Consider the following 16,318-nt stretch of genomic DNA (forward strand, 5'->3'; position numbering starts at 1 on the left):
TATAATAAAAATCAAGTGATTAAAATCATGATTTAAATCATTCCACCCTGGTGGGAGGAAATTGAGATGCTGGAGATCTGACAGCTTGAGTTTTCAACATGAATCCATCCAGATGAGTTAATTGCAATATGCTTGGTTGGGTTTGTGATTCTGAGCCTGAAGAATTGACTCCACTTGAAATATGAATGCTTTGGAGTATAAAGAAATTCTAGGAGTAATATTGTTTTCCCAAGTGCAAGAATAATTTTTCCGAGAGAAGATGTGCATTTCATTCGACTAATGCATGATGATAGTTGTATGCATAGTACAAGCAATTTTAGATTCACAACCAGATCTCGTTGTGGTTGACTGGCTGCCAAAACCACTAGACTTAAATATGATAGAGAATGTGCAAGACCAGATGGTGAACCAGAACAAGAAAGAACAAGGACTGCTCTCCAACACCATTGCTGAAACGTTTGTAAAGCATTTTGGTATCATCCTGACTTCTTTGAACATTTAATTAATTCAGTGCCATGTCGCTTGAGAACTGTTATAGACTGCAATGGTGAAAGATTAATTACTAAATAACGTGTGTAGCGGGGAGGATTGGGGAGTAAATTATTGTTCAGTATCAAATTGAATTTAAGTGTCAGAAGTAAAAAAGTCTCTATTGTGTTCATTCATTTCTGATTTGTGGCTTTAAAGATGCGTATGTTCAGTTTTTTTGTTTACTTAAAACACAACAACATTGTTTATCTAATTAAAAATGGTTGTATAAATACAATATTCCTGCATTTTTAGCCTCAGCTCATGGAGCTCTGAATTTCGTCAAATCTACTCTCTCTAGTCATAGTGATGAAATCAGAATCCTTCATATGTCTGAGGCCTTTGAACACTAGTCCTCCGTTACTCACATTGTGGATCTTCCAAACAGTCCAGAGCCTCAAAAATGCTGGGATCTTGTTCTTGCTTCCAAAACTTTTGACAGTCTTTTTGCGTCTTCCTCCTCAGATTTTGGCAGAGCCCATTTTCTTGCTTTACGAGAAAAAGAATCAGGATGCCGGCTTCAAGCCTTACCTTCTTCCAACATAGGCACCTTAATGGATAATACGTCCTTTAAGATTGCTATTGCCTTAAGGCTTGGCATTAAAATTTGTTTTCCACACAAATGTATTTGTGGTGCAGATATCGATTCTTCTGGCCTCCATGGATTAAGTTGCCTCAAAAATTCTGGACGATTTTTGCTGCATTACAAGCCTGTCCAGAGGCTAAAAGTGGCAGCCCCACTACTGGACTACTTAACGATAAGGCTAGTAACCTATTTTAGGGAAAATTACATTACTTTCAAGCCTCAAACAAGTAGAATAAGGACAGATAATTTGATGACAACCCAGAGCAAGTCAACTGTTAAACGAAATTGGAAAAAACAAAATATGTTCACATGCGCTACCTGGAATGTTAGAGGGATCAATCACAAAGAAGAAGAACTAGATGAAATATTGAATAACAAGCAGATTAAAATAGCAGCAATAACAGAAACAAAAAAGAAACTAAAAGGCACAACTGAAACAAAAAACTACATAATCATATATAATGGTGTTAATAAGAAGACAAGAGCACAGGCTGGAGTAATGATATGGATTCATAAATCAATAAAAAACAAAATAAACAATTATACATATTGGAATGAAAGAATATTAGAAGTACAACTTCAGATAGGAAGAGGCAAACTAACTTTCTTTAGTCTTTATGCTCCAGAGGAAGGAAGAGTTGAAGAAACTGAATGTTTTATGCCCAGTTGCAAGAAATTTTTAATAAAGTAAATAAAAATAATTACATATTATTAGCTAGAGATTTAAATGATAGAATAGGCAGCATCAAAATAAAAAATACCATGGGAAAATTTGGAGAACCTACCATAAACAATAATGGAGAAAAAGTAAGAGATTTTGTATTATACAATGAAATGAAAATCATGAATTCATTTTACAACCATAAGGATCAGATCATTACCTTGTTTTAGCAAAAGTGAGATATACACCAAGATGGCTACATTTAACAAAGATAAATTCCCCCAAAAAAGAATTAATGCGTTACAAAATTAGATTAATCCATGACGACAGTGTACGCTGGCTTTATCAAAAAAGACTTGAACAAAAAATGTTAGAAACACCTGAAAATGAAGACATTCACAAAGATGGGAAAATATTAAAACTCAAATATCACAGGCAGCCACAGAGAGCATCGGAAAATATAAGGTTTTCACACAAAAGAAAAAATTAAGATCATGGGATGATGAAATTAAGGAGATCATAAAAAATAAAAACATTGCTTATAGAAAATATCTTCAAACAAAATCCGTCAATGATGAAATAGATTATAAACATAAAAGGGCGATAGCTAACAGAGAAATTAGAAAACAACACAGGCAATCATGGAAAGAGTTTATATCTTTTTTAGAAACTGACATTTGTAGAATGAAACCCAATACATATGAAATTTTAAAATACATGAACAAAGACATAAAGGAATCCGCCAAGATAAACCCTTGCCCCAAAATAGAAACATTCCTAGACTTTTACAAAAACGTATGGAACAATCCTACTTTTGATTCAAAATTCTGGGACACAAAAAACGCAGATGAGCAATGCATTACAAAAGAAGAACTACAAGAAGCATTAAAGAAGACGAAAAATAGTAAATCACCTGGAGAAGATAACCTAAATTCAGAATTGTATACATATGCAGCAGGAGATCTATTTCAAGAAAGATTATTAAGATTTCTAAACAGAATATATCTGACTGCTACTTTACCAGAAGAATGGAAAAATAGTGTAATTATTCCCATATATAAAACAGGAGATTAACAAAATGTTGAAAACTATAGAGGGATTAGTATCCTCAACACATGTTATAAGATATTTAGTAGGATTTTAAATGAAAAATTAAAAAAAAACATGCTGAAACTTTCCTTCTGGAGTGTCAAAATGGCTTTAGAAAAGGAAGATCATGTGTAGATCCATTATTTAGTATCAAACTATTGTTAGAAAAAAGAAGAGAATTTAATTTAGAAACCCATGTAGCTTTTATTGATTTTGTGAAAGCTTTTGATAAAGTCCGAAGAGACCTTTTATTCGACATATTACAAGATAAAAATATTCCAAATTTGCTATTACAGAATATAATAGAAATGTACACAGACAGCAAAATAAGTGTCAAAATAAATAACTGTATATCTGAAGAAAATTAGTTAATAATGGAGTTCGACAAGGTTGTCCACTATCACCAACTTTATTTAATATTTATATAAATGAAATTATTTTAAAATGGAACCAAATCTACACATCAGAAATCAAAATAACCAGTGCTCTAACATTAAATTCCTTACTCTATGCCGATGATCAAGTCATAATTTCCAATTCAGAGGATGATTTACAAAGAGGCTTATATACATTAAATAAAATATTAAAAGATTTTGGCATGGAAATTTCAGCACAAAAATCAAAAGTAATGGCATTTTTAGGACAAGACCCAGTCAGAAGTAAGATAATACACAATAACCAATGCCTCGAACAAGTGCAAAATTTCAATTATCTGGGTTGTGAAATATCTTATCAAAATGAAAAAGATGTGAACAAGAAAATTACCAAATTTACACAAATTCTAGGAATAATAAACAATACATTAAAAGCTAAATTAGTACAAAAATCCACAAGAATAAAAATATATAATACACTAGCATTACCCTCCCTTTTATACAGAAGCGATATTTGGACATTAAAGATAAAAGACATGAACAGAATCAAAGCAACGGAAATGAAATTTTTCAGGACAGCAGGATATACTCTTTTAGACTGAAAAAGGAATGAAGAAATTTTAGAACAATTAGAAGTAGAATCAGTAGAAGAAAAAATTCAATTGGCTAGATCATGTAAGAAGAATGGAAAATTCAAGAATCCCAAAAATTATGATGCAATATAAACCTAGAGGACATCGTTGACCAGGAAGACCTTTTAGAAGACTGCTAGATGGGGCCGAAACAGGTCTACAGAGGCCTAATTCGTGAAGGATGATGATGATTAAAAGGGCCCTAATATCCGCTGGTTTCCCTAGCATCCTAGAACCCAATGGCATAAATCGTTCCGATGGCAAATGTCCAGATAGCTTAACTTTAACACCATGGTCCAAAGGCAAATCACTTTTTTGTTATAACACCTTCGCTTCTTCTTATTTGCCCAAAAGTCCAAACTCACTGGGTCAGCCGCTGCATCTGCTGTGGCAATTAAATGCAATAAGTATCTCGATCTTCTGGATCGATATAATTTTGTCGTTTTCGCTGTAGAATCTATGGGTCCATGGTGTTCCGAGGCGAAGTTGTTAACTTCTGATATCGGCAAGTACTTATCAGCACTTAACGGTGACTCTCGCTCTACGGCTTTCCTCCGCCAAAGAATTAGTATTGCCATTCAACAGGGGAATGCTATAAGTGTTATAGGGACTTTTCCAGAATCTAAATCTTTGGAAGAAATATGTTATTTCGTGTAGAGCTGTAGACAGTTTTTCGCATCCTTTAGTTTTGTTGCTAATTTCTAGTTTGCCTCTTACTCAATTGTTTAATTTAATTTCAAAATTGAATTACAGTTTATATGCCTATATATGTGTGAAACTGAAATTTGATTGTCAGCATAACTACGTGCATGTACTTTCTCAAACTGGAGCTCAAGTGATTTGTTTATATTTTCTGATGATTTCTGAGTATGAGGGTACATTGTGAATTAATATATTACTTGTGAAACTTTGATACCAGTGAAAGAAAATCAATGTCTGTGGTTTATTTTCATGATATTATGGAATAAACTTATCATAAATGAAAAGTTACGGGGTATAATTAGATGACTTATGTATACTTACTTACTGGCTTTTAAGGAACCCGTAGGTTCTGCCACCCTCACATAAGCCCGCCATTGGTCCCTATCCTGAGCAAGATTAATCCAGTCTCTACCATCATATCCTACCTCCCTCAAATCCATTTTAATATTATCTTCCCATCTACGTCTCGGCCTCCCCAAAGGTCTTTTTCCCTCCAGCCATCCCAGCTAACACTTTATATGCATTTCTGGATTCGCCCATACGTGCTACATGTCCTGCCCATCTCAAACGTCTGGATTTTATGTTCCTAATTATGTCAGGTGAAGTATACAATGCGTGCAGCTCTGCGTTGTGACATAAATGACTTATGTATACTCAAAAAAAATTGCTGTGTGTGTTTTTTTGTGTGTTTGTGTGCGTGCATGAAATATTACACTCATGTATTTTTTCATATAGAACATTAACAAATGCATGCACATTTGTCTATATAATATATATATATATATATATATATATATATATATGATATAGAATTTACATTTACTGATATTTTCTTCTTCAGGCACAGCCGTCATCTTTAGCAGAAGCAATGATTCTAGATACAGAAGCAGCGGTGATAGCAAATTTTGACTTCTTGTCACAAACTGATGTGGATATGGATGACGATGATGATATGAGTGATGATCTTGAGCCACCTGATGATGATGATGATCAGGATGATGTTAAAACAGCTAAACGTAAAGGGAAGGTAAGAATATGAGTTTATGCATCCCTCATGTTTATCTTTGTATCCATGAACGTAATAAAACTTGCGTTATTAATGCCATTAATTTGATATAATAACAGAATAGTAATGTATGATTAAATGTGTAAATGCAGAGAGAAATTCTTTGTCTCTGCTCTTAAGGAAACCTGCACCTCTTTCAGTCTGTAGTGAGTTGCCTGACCAGGTAAGCTAGTTCTGAAATTTGGTTTTGTACTACATTGGAACTTAGATTTATCATATTTCTGCTAATTGTCATTCACTAATTCAAACCATTTAATTTAATTATCATCGAGATTCTACTAATGTTTGCAATATTATGTACCACTGCCAGTCAGCGGCATAGTTCAGGCAGTAGCATGTTTGCCTGCTGATTTGGATCTGCACTTGGGCGTGGATTCAATTCCCACTTGGGCTGATTACCTGGTTTGGGTTTTTTGCTAGTTTTTTCCAACTATAAGGCTAATGTCAGGTAATTCCATGGCAATCCTCGGCTTTATCTCGCTATCATTCCATTGATGCTAAATAATCTAATAGTTTATACAATGTCGTTAAACAACCAGAAAAAAAAAATTGCCAGTACATTTTCCTGCATTACTGACATTCACAGAATTTCGAGTATCCAGTCATGCTGTTGAGTGATTCATTTCATAGATTCTAGAATCCTATCAGATTTCCTGAATTGGGTTATTGAATTTTGTAGCATTTATTTTATTTTTGTATTAAAGTCCTGTAAGATGTGTAATGGATTTGATCATTCTTGTTACATGTATTAAAAATACATGGTACTGTTAAGGTATAATGTTTCTTGTAATAAGTATGTACTTTTTTTTTTTTTTTTTTTTTTTTTTTTAAGTTATAGCATATAAAATATTTTTATAAGTGACTAGGTTTTATTTTCAGAATGAATTGTTGCCATAACATGATATTAAATGATTTGATTATTTTCGTTGTAATAACTCTCACAGTTTCATGGAACGAATGTACAATGATAATCTACATTTTGCTGTATGTATATGAATTAATTTGGTCATATGAAAATAGGGATGCAAGGTTTTCAGTATGCCAATAAGGGACAGTCTCAACATTCAGCTCAGGGAAAAATACAAAGAACTTTTAAGATTGAGAGAAATCCATTCACACTGTTTCGGTCCATATATTTCCATGCTAAAGCATGGTATAGGAAACATACCATTATCATGTTCCAGTGAATCATTTGTTATTAACCAACTTTTCAGAAGATAATATTGATGTTTGGGATTCATATATGGAAAATACTTTAATTTAGGGATTCCAGATGTCTCATTTATCTGGGACAGTCCCTTTTTTAGGAATTTTGTCTAGTGGGCAGTTTCACCAAGCTTCTTTAAATCAACACAAATGACTTATCAACAAACGGGTTGTTTAATTTTAACGATATCTTTAAAAGCTGACTGTTTCACCAAGCCTCATTTCTTTCAAATTAACACATGTTTACTAACGTGGAGATGTCGTACTTGTACAGTATCTTGCATGTTATATTTTTTATACGACCACAGCTTCGAAATCGCGAATTTCATTGGTTACATATGATCCTCTAGCCAAATTTCAGCAACTGTTAAGAACAATCAAATCAACTCTATTAAAAAAAGTTCGACCAGAAACAATTTTGAAATTCTATAAAGATATGGCAGTCCCGGCATTATTATATGGTTCAGAGACATGGTCATTAACGAAAGGGCAACTTCAAAGAATAGAAGCTACTGAAATGCGATTGCTAAGACCTCTTGCAGGATATACTCTTTAGGACCATAAAAGGAATGCTGACATCAGAACAGAGTTGAATATCACCACCATTACGGATACTATAGAATCTTACCGGAACAACTGGTGTGAACATGTATTAAGAATGCCCAACAATAGGTTACCCAAGAGACTATTGGACTATACACCTTATGGAAAACGAGACATTGGAAGACCAAGGAAGAGATGGAAAGACCAACTTTCTTCTGGAAGTGGAACAGGCCAGGAGGCCTAATCCAAGACTGTTATTGATGTTTGTTTTGTTTGGCATGAGGAAACAATGATAGGCAAACGGTTAAGAGGCAATAATTTTAAGAATATCTAAAAGTTTTCAACTCTTGATATTCTTTCTAAATATAGGATGTTGTCATACTGTAATTAAAAACAAAAATACATATGGAATAATGTTAAAAACGAAGATATTTGGGTAACATATAAAAAATAATTGAATAGTTTTCCAAATGTAAATAAAAGGAATGTAGAGCAGTTAAGTGGTAACTTCAAAACGAAATCTAAGAAGAATGTTGCGAACAATAAGGTGGACTCCTTCAGAATTGATGCCACAATTATACATATAGCATTCTCAGCAGTTGTTCTTAGGCCTAACTTCAGGACGGGATATCACCTCTTCCATAAATTACATATTACTTTTCCACTGTATTTCATGCAGATTTATGTAGCCTGTAACAATTTTGCCATGCTTCTGTGGCAGGATTCAGGAGAGGTGTCATTAAATTGGATTTTAAAGGGTATCCATTGTCTCCTAAAACTAAACCTCTTTACACTCTCCCCACTTCAAAAGGTATTCTCCTTTTATATCTTTGGAATGTTGTATTATCATGTACTAACCGTGGCCATCTATTTACAATTTTGGTAAAACTAGCGATGAGGTAGTTCTGCTGATTCCGGAAATGAAAATCATTGAATTTATAGGGGATTTTTTTGTGTAGATCCATTTGATCATATATGCAACGCATAACAAAATCCTAAATTAAACAAACTTAACCTCTCTCAGATTTGTATGTGCAAGGTGTATAAGCAGAGTAAGAAGGAAACTACTTCAGCACTAGTTTTGCCACAATTTCTCTATGCAGACCTTTGCATATGAAATTTTTTTAATAATGAATGAAATGAAGGATCTTCTATTACAGAATCTTTCGGCCATATTACTGCCAGGAGATATAATTGGAACATGTACACAATCTATCATTTCATTGATGACAGGAAATTTAGCTGTAGGCCTATTATAAAAACAATGTATTTGATCGTAATGTTGATACTATGTCTGATACTTTATTCACATATCTAAACAATACAGTTTTTGACATCCCGTTCATATCACCAATTATTATTTCATAACTTTCCGTAACATGGAATCTTAAAACGAGAAGAATCTGTAGAAAAGGTGATAATAGGATGATTCCTATCTGTTGTATTCAAACCTATATTTAGTTTATTGAATTATTCTTACTACTTATTTCCTTAATGTGTAGCTTTCGTGGAATTCAATTCTTTATCACTTAAATCTTCAAAATCATTATTCTGAGTGTTATTACCACATACAAGTTCGCCATTATGTTGAAGTTCTAAATAAAGAATTTCAGAATCGAATACGTCCACCAGGTTATTGACTTCTTAACGTATTGTTATTATTTTAACATGATGAATAAGTCCTAATAAATTAACGATGAATTTAAAGATGCGTTAGCAATAATGATGCTTGGTGAAACACAAAAACTGCCTAATGTATCATTAAATTATTTGACAGGACTTTATAATGATAATGAAGGTTTGTGAAATCGGCCATAGGTGTCCCAGCAAAGTCCAATCAGATCACTAAATGTTCCGTTTTTCACGAAAGGAGCTGATTGCATACCGATAATTCCAAAATTCCTGCCTCTTTCGAGGCCTTTTTTTTTTTTAGGAGAGAGAATTTTGCATTTATTATTATTATTATTATTATTATTATTATTATTATTATTATTATTATTATTACTTCTACTTATAAATGACTTTAGAGAACCCAGAGGTTCATTGCCGCCTTCACATAAGCCCTCCATCGGCCCCTAACCTGAGTAAGATTAATCCAATCCCTACCATCATATCCCACCTCCCTCAAATCAATTTTAGTATAATCCTCCCATCTATGTTTTGATCTCCCCAAAGGTCTTTTTTCCTCTGGCCTCCTAACTAACACTCTATATGCATTTCTGGATTTGCTCATATGTGCTACATGTCCTGCCTATCTCAAACGTATGGATTTAATGTTTCTAATTATGTCAGGTAAAGAATACAATGCGTGCAGCTCTGTGTTGTGTAACTTTCTCCATTCTCCTGTAACTTCATCCCTCTTAGCCCCAAATATCTTCCTAAACACCTTATTCTCAAACACCCTTAACCTCTGTTCCTCTCTCAAAGTGAGAGTTCCATTTTCACAACCATACAGACCAACCGGTAATATAACTGTTTTATAAATTGTAACTTCCAGGCTCTTTGAGAGGAGACTGGTTGACAAAAGCTTCTCAACTGAATAATAACAGGCATTTCCCATATTTATTCTTCATTTATATTTGTTATTGTTGCTCCAAAAATTTGTATTTTTCCACCTCTTCAAAGGATAAATTTTTAATTTTTATATTTCCATTTCGTACTATGTTCTGGTCACGAGACATAATTATATAATTTGTCTTTTCGTGATTTACTTCCAAACCTATGTCTTTACTTGCTTCAAGTAAAATCCTGTGTTTTTCCTAATAAGTTTGTAGATTTTTTCCAAACATATTCACGTCATCCACATAAACAAGGAGCTGATGTAACCTGTTCAATTCAAAACCCTCTCTGTGATACTGGACTTTCCTAATGGCATATTCTAGAACAAAGTTACAAAGTAAAGGTGATAGTGCATCTCCTTGCTTTAGCCCGCAGTGAATTGGAAAAGCATCAGACACAAACTGGTGTATGCAGAATCTGCTGTATGTTTCACTGAGACATATTGTAATTAATCGAATATTTTCAGAAACTATATTACACATTGAAAGAGATGAAGCAACTGGTTCTGAGGTGAAGAAGATTGTGGAAAGTCCTTGTTGAAACTTCAATCAAGAGAAGACATAAGTTTTATTAACAGTAATCTTCTTAAGGTGGTGAGGAGCCTAAGAGATAGAGGAGAGGTGATTAAAAACATTTTCAGGAAAGAAGTCAAGAACTTCTACTCTACAGTTTCAGCTGACTATAATATCAGAGCAGACTGTACCAATGGACTGGTTTAGTAAAATGAACTGGAGCTCTCTTAAATGTCTAGACGATTTATATTTGGACAATGTGGAAGAATCTTACAGTATACTAAAGGACACACTTACTACAGTCAAGTCTCTCATCAATGAAGATAGTGTTTATAACTGAAAAAAGATCGGAAGAGTGGAACAGTGCATCTAAAAGTGTTGCAGCAAGATGACAGGAAACTTTTGCACACTAGCTAAAGAAACGTTGACTTATGAAAAGGATATTCAAGTGTTATCTTGTGGCTTGAGTCTACCTAGTTCAGTTATTCCCATTGAGAGAATTTTCTCTCACATGAAGATTTTGTGGACCAAAGATAAAAATAGGCTACAAGTAAATACCGTCGAGTAAATTTTGTTGTTGAAAACATTTTACAAGAATCTTACTTTTCTGAAGTTTTTTGAAATGATATCATCTGATGAGATACCCTTGAAAGCTGTTCGTTATTCCAAGATAAATCTTACCTCCTCAACCTCCACATCAACAAATTTATCTGAAAATGAGGAGTGTGACTGACTCATGAGTAACTAACATATCCTATGCCAATTCTGAGAACTATATCTAATCATTAAAAAAACTATTAAATAAGCATAACCAATACAGTGCACCTTAAAATCCCCAAAATATAAATAGAACATTATATGGAATTGCCATGGTAGTAAAATATTTTGTGTACATGCCTACAACAAAGGATCCCTCCCTATTAATTGCAGAGAATGTATTCTACGTAGTTAAATAGAAATACTTGTCTTTTGGCGAGTGTGTTCACACATTCCTTTGAATTGGTTTCCAATATTGCATTGAATTTTTAAACATACATACATACATACATACATACATACATACATACATACATACGTGTTCTGATCATGGGCAGGGCATTCACTGCAAACCCATCATTCTACAGTCTTTCCTATTTTCTGCCTTCCTCTTAGTCTCCACGTTTGATCCACATAGCTTAGTGTCATCTAACATCTGATATTTTCTTCTGCCCCAAACTCTCCTTCCATTCACTATTCCTTCCAGTGCATCCTTCAGTAGGCAGTTTCTTCTCAGCCAGTGGCCCAACCAATTCCTTTTATTCTTTCTGATCAGTTTCAACATCATTCTTTCTTCACCCACTCTAGCTTCATTTCTTATTCTGTCTGTCCACTTCACATGCATTAACGTTGTTGTTTTCTAATGCCAGGCGTTTGACAATAAAGTCATTTGACCTCTTGCACTCCAATATTTTTCAAAGGTATTATCATGACCAGCCACTGAAGCACAGATTTTGAGGTGTTCCGAATCCATTTCTTGGTTTGAGTTACACAATGGGCAGTTAGGGGACTGATATATTCCAATTCTATGTAGGTGTTTGGCCAAACAATCATGGCCTGTTGCCAATCTAAATGCAGCTACAGACGATTTTCGTGGTAAATCGGGAATTAACTGTGGATTTTGATGCAGAGAGTTCCATTTTTTCCCTTGGGATTGTGTTATCAAATTTTGTTTGTTGTAGTCTAAGTATGTAGATTTAATAAATCTTTTCACAGAGTAATATGTAGATTTAGTAACAGGTCCCAGGATTCCACAATGGGGTGGTATCCATTGGAATACAATTCTTTTATTGAGTGATATTAATTGAGAGAGCATTTTAGTTAATTCTGTTGTTTGAGATGAAGGTGTGTGTTTAGAGACGATTGATAGAATAGCTGCTTTGGAGTCTGACAATATAACTGCATTCCTAAATTTATTGATGTGGCATAGAAGATTCCTGAGACTTTCACTTATTGCAATGATTTCACCATCAAAACTTGTTGTTCCATATCCAAGAGATCTATAAAGTGAGAAGAGACAGCACGTAACACCTGCACCGGCACCTTGTTCTCTGGAGATCAAGGATCTGTCAGTGTATAAATGAAGCCAGTTTTGTGGAGGATACCTAATATTAATTGTCTCTAAAGACAATTGTTTCAGTATTTCAGTGTTTACTTCTGATTTCAGTATTTCTTCTATTAAATTTAGATGCATTAATGTTATTTTATAGTATACACATATAACATGTTGAACATTTCTTTTTACATTAGTTAAAAACATTCAAACTAGTGTAATTGTAAAAATAAAAAATGTAGACCATATGATGCAATGTCCATAAAAACGGTATTTTGGATGGTATGTATCAGATTCGGCGGCCGGGTAGCTCAGTTGGTAGAGCAGCTGGCTACGGACTGGAAGGTCCGGGGTTCGATCCCAGGTGGTGACAGGATTTTTTCTCGTTGCCAAACTTTCAGAATGGCCCCAAGGTTCACTCAGCCTCCTATAAAATTGAGTACCGGGTCTTTCCCGGGGGTAAAAGGCGGTCAGAGCGTGGTGCCGACCACACCACCTCATTCTAGTGCCGAGGTCATGGAAAGCATGGGGCTCTACCTCCATGTCCCCCAAGTGCCTTCATGGCATGTTACGGGGATACCTTTACCTTTTATGTATCAGATTCATAAGAGACGAGATTTTTTTTGTTTTAAATATGTTGCTTCCCATACAATATGGAGCACCTGGCAGTCCTATATGGAAATAATAGGGCGTTGAGCATTTCTTTTTAAGTTGTGTTTTAATTGTAATGTCCAGAAGCACATATAGCATTTTTAAGTTTTTGAAGTTAAAATTATTAAAATGTGTTCTTTCAGGCTCTTATGTTGAATGAAGGTTTAGCAGACGATGTGGATGCTGAAGCAGAAGAAGTCCTCAATGAATTAAATCTTCTGACAGAAACAGAAGATTCTGGTTCTGATATTCATTCACAAGGAGATCCAGCAGATTGGGGTAAGGATTTTAAGACAGTTTGATAATTCATAAAGAAAATAATTAACAAATTACATCATACAGTCAAATGTCAGCTCACATTACCTAATGTATCTCTTGTAATGAAATTTTAAGTGACAGTAATTGAAAAGGTTGGGAAATACGAGGGTAGTTTGAAAAGTACATAGCCTGACGTATAAATTAAATTAGGATTATTCTGGAACAATCTTTATTTCTCAACATAATCCCCCCTGAGATTCACACACTTAGTCCATTGATGCTGCAATGCTTCTGTACCCTCCGAGTGCACAGATTCCTCGAGGTCTGCAAAACAGCCTTCTGCTGCTGCAATAACTTCTTGATTTGACGAAAATTTCTTCCCAATCAAGTGAGTTTTGAGCTCTGGGAAATGAAAGAAGTCTGAGGGTGCGAGATCTGGTGAGTAGGGGTATGTGCAGCAGCTCAAACTTTAGTTCGTGTAGTTTAGCAGTTTAGCAACTACAATTGCATACATGTGAGAGGTGCATTATCATGATGAAACAACACTTCCATCTTGACCATACCTGGCTTCTTCTCACGAATTTTCCCTTTCATTTGCTCCAGGAAATTTGACTAATATTGTTCTCCCCTTTGCTACATAGTCAATCGTGATTATCCCCATAGAATTCCAGAACATGGATGCTATGACTTTCCCAGCCAATTGAACAGCTCTTGCTTTCTTTGAAGGTGGAGAATCATTGTGCTTCCATTGTTTCGACTGCTATTGTTGATCCAGGTTTCACCAGTGGTCACAAACCACCTAAAAAATAGGCATATTTTTCTAGAATCGAGCAAGACAACCCCTCGAAATTTGACATTGGACGTGCTTTTGTTTTAGTGTTAACCAATGCAGAACCCACTTTGCGGAGACCTTGAACATGCTCAAGACATTGACTAAGATGTGACGCACCCATTCAGTTAATATATGCATAACCTCGCTGATTTTTCACACTTTTCAGTAAACAACATATTGTGTTTTTTTCTACAGTTTCTTCACTTGTTGCTATTATTGGACGTCCACTGTGGGGGTTATCTTCCACACATTTTCGACTATGTTTCAATAGTACTGCCTATTTTTTCACAGTCAAAAACTCTGGAGCAGATTCCCTAGTGTAGCATTCATGTCTGCTTTAATTTATATTGGATTCATTCCCTTTCTTATGAAATATTTTAATGACAGCACAAAGCTAGATATTTTCCATTTTTGCCAATCTGTTCAGTGCACTAACTTCAAAATGAAACTACCCAAAATGTAGTCAACAGAAAATTATGGTTTTTCATGCTTGAACTGATGTAAAGTGGCTGCTAACAATGGCAGCATTGTTGGCTTGTCTGTGCCATTTATGTGTTACGTCACGAACTTTTCAAATACACCTTGTATAGTAAGACCAGTAATTACATTAGAAAGGAATTCCCAACTGAAGAGTGTCTCGCCACTTTTATTTATTTTTTTAAACATTGCATTATGCTTTAAGTTTCATTTACTTAGCCCTGGAGTTCTAGTGATTACCATGGTTGCCATTGGAAATGAGATTCACAGGTTCAAATCCAACTAAAGGCAGTCCGCTTTTAAGGATGAGTAAAGTCCCTAGTCAAGTTTCCTGTTTCATGGACAATTGTTTCTACAATCAGTAAGGTGTCAAATGAGGAAAATGAAAAACTGATTATAGTATTGTTGCCAAGTTTCTTGAGACTTCTATAAAATCTTTGAGTGAGTGAAACTGGGTTAATTGTATTATGGCCCACTCACACCTATGCACTGTAGCACATCACATTGTGCTAATAATTTCTCTAGTCTGCTGTCTTTAGAGACATGTGACATGGCACAGCACAGTTCAGGTAAACAAAATGGATTACAACTATTTTCTTACCTGTGTAGTTCTTTTAGTGTGTTCTTTCCCCCCAGGCTTTATCAGTATGTTATTATTACAATATTATTTGTGGCTTTTGGCATAAACTACATAAAGATTTGGCATAAAGGAATAGTTCATTTCCCCCCATAGTAATCATTTTTCGCAATTAATTTTAATTCCCAACCATTGTGTTATGGAGGCCATATATGGCCTATGAGAACCTGAGGATTGGTCTCAACTGAACATTTCCTCGGAGCGAGATGTGGATGGATGGCCAGTTCTTCCTGCATCCTTAACCGAACCTGTGGTCATTAGCTTCCTATGACAATTCTTTATTGTCTCTGGATGGATTGTGGCATTCCTTTCCTTCATCATATGCCACCATCTCTGTACAAGAACAACAGAATTCCATCTTCATAGCATGCAGCAATCTGTGCTTGCTGGTGAACAGATAGGCACTTGACCATCTTTGCTATTGTTGCGCATACTTCTCACAGCCACTGTCTGTACTACCGACATACAAAAGTTTAAATCCCATTTAAGAGCTATAAGATTCCATCAATAGGGTAAACATTGGTAATTTCGTGATAATTTCATGAAAATTAATTTAAAATGCAAGCCTGTAAATATATCCTTATTCCGATTTTTTCATCTAAAAGACGATAATTTGCTGTACAAATCTGGAGACATAAAAAATTGGACTTGTTCTTGAACAAGTGCCAAAAACCACTTTTACAACTTAAGTTAAAAGTTTGGTTATTTCGTGATAACCTTGGTAATTTCGTGATATTACATTGATAATTTCGTGATGGGTAGAAGAATTGTGGAAAAATTCATTAAAGTCAAACAAAATTCTCATTTATTGTTACAAGACTTCAAACATAGTAATTCCGTCTAATATTCATAGCAAGAAAACATAGAAATACATATCAACATATAATAAGAATGAAATCAAAGTAAAAATTGAAAT

The 16,318-nt window shown here is 34.6% G+C and overlaps 1 protein-coding gene across 1 annotated transcript in view; it reads left to right on the forward strand.

The window, feature by feature from the left end:
- Window positions 1–16,318, forward strand: part of Cka (Connector of kinase to AP-1) — a 169,749-nt gene that overhangs the window by 50,839 nt on the left and 102,592 nt on the right. Inside the window, exons 5-6 of the mRNA XM_069848173.1 lie at window positions 5,414–5,599; window positions 13,342–13,477. Of these exons, the coding sequence (XP_069704274.1) occupies window positions 5,414–5,599; window positions 13,342–13,477 (322 nt within the window). The remainder of the gene's footprint in view (window positions 1–5,413; window positions 5,600–13,341; window positions 13,478–16,318) is intronic.

This window comes from Periplaneta americana, chromosome 15, assembly GCF_040183065.1.
Source record: "Periplaneta americana isolate PAMFEO1 chromosome 15, P.americana_PAMFEO1_priV1, whole genome shotgun sequence".
NCBI classification, from domain to species: domain Eukaryota; kingdom Metazoa; phylum Arthropoda; class Insecta; order Blattodea; family Blattidae; genus Periplaneta; species Periplaneta americana.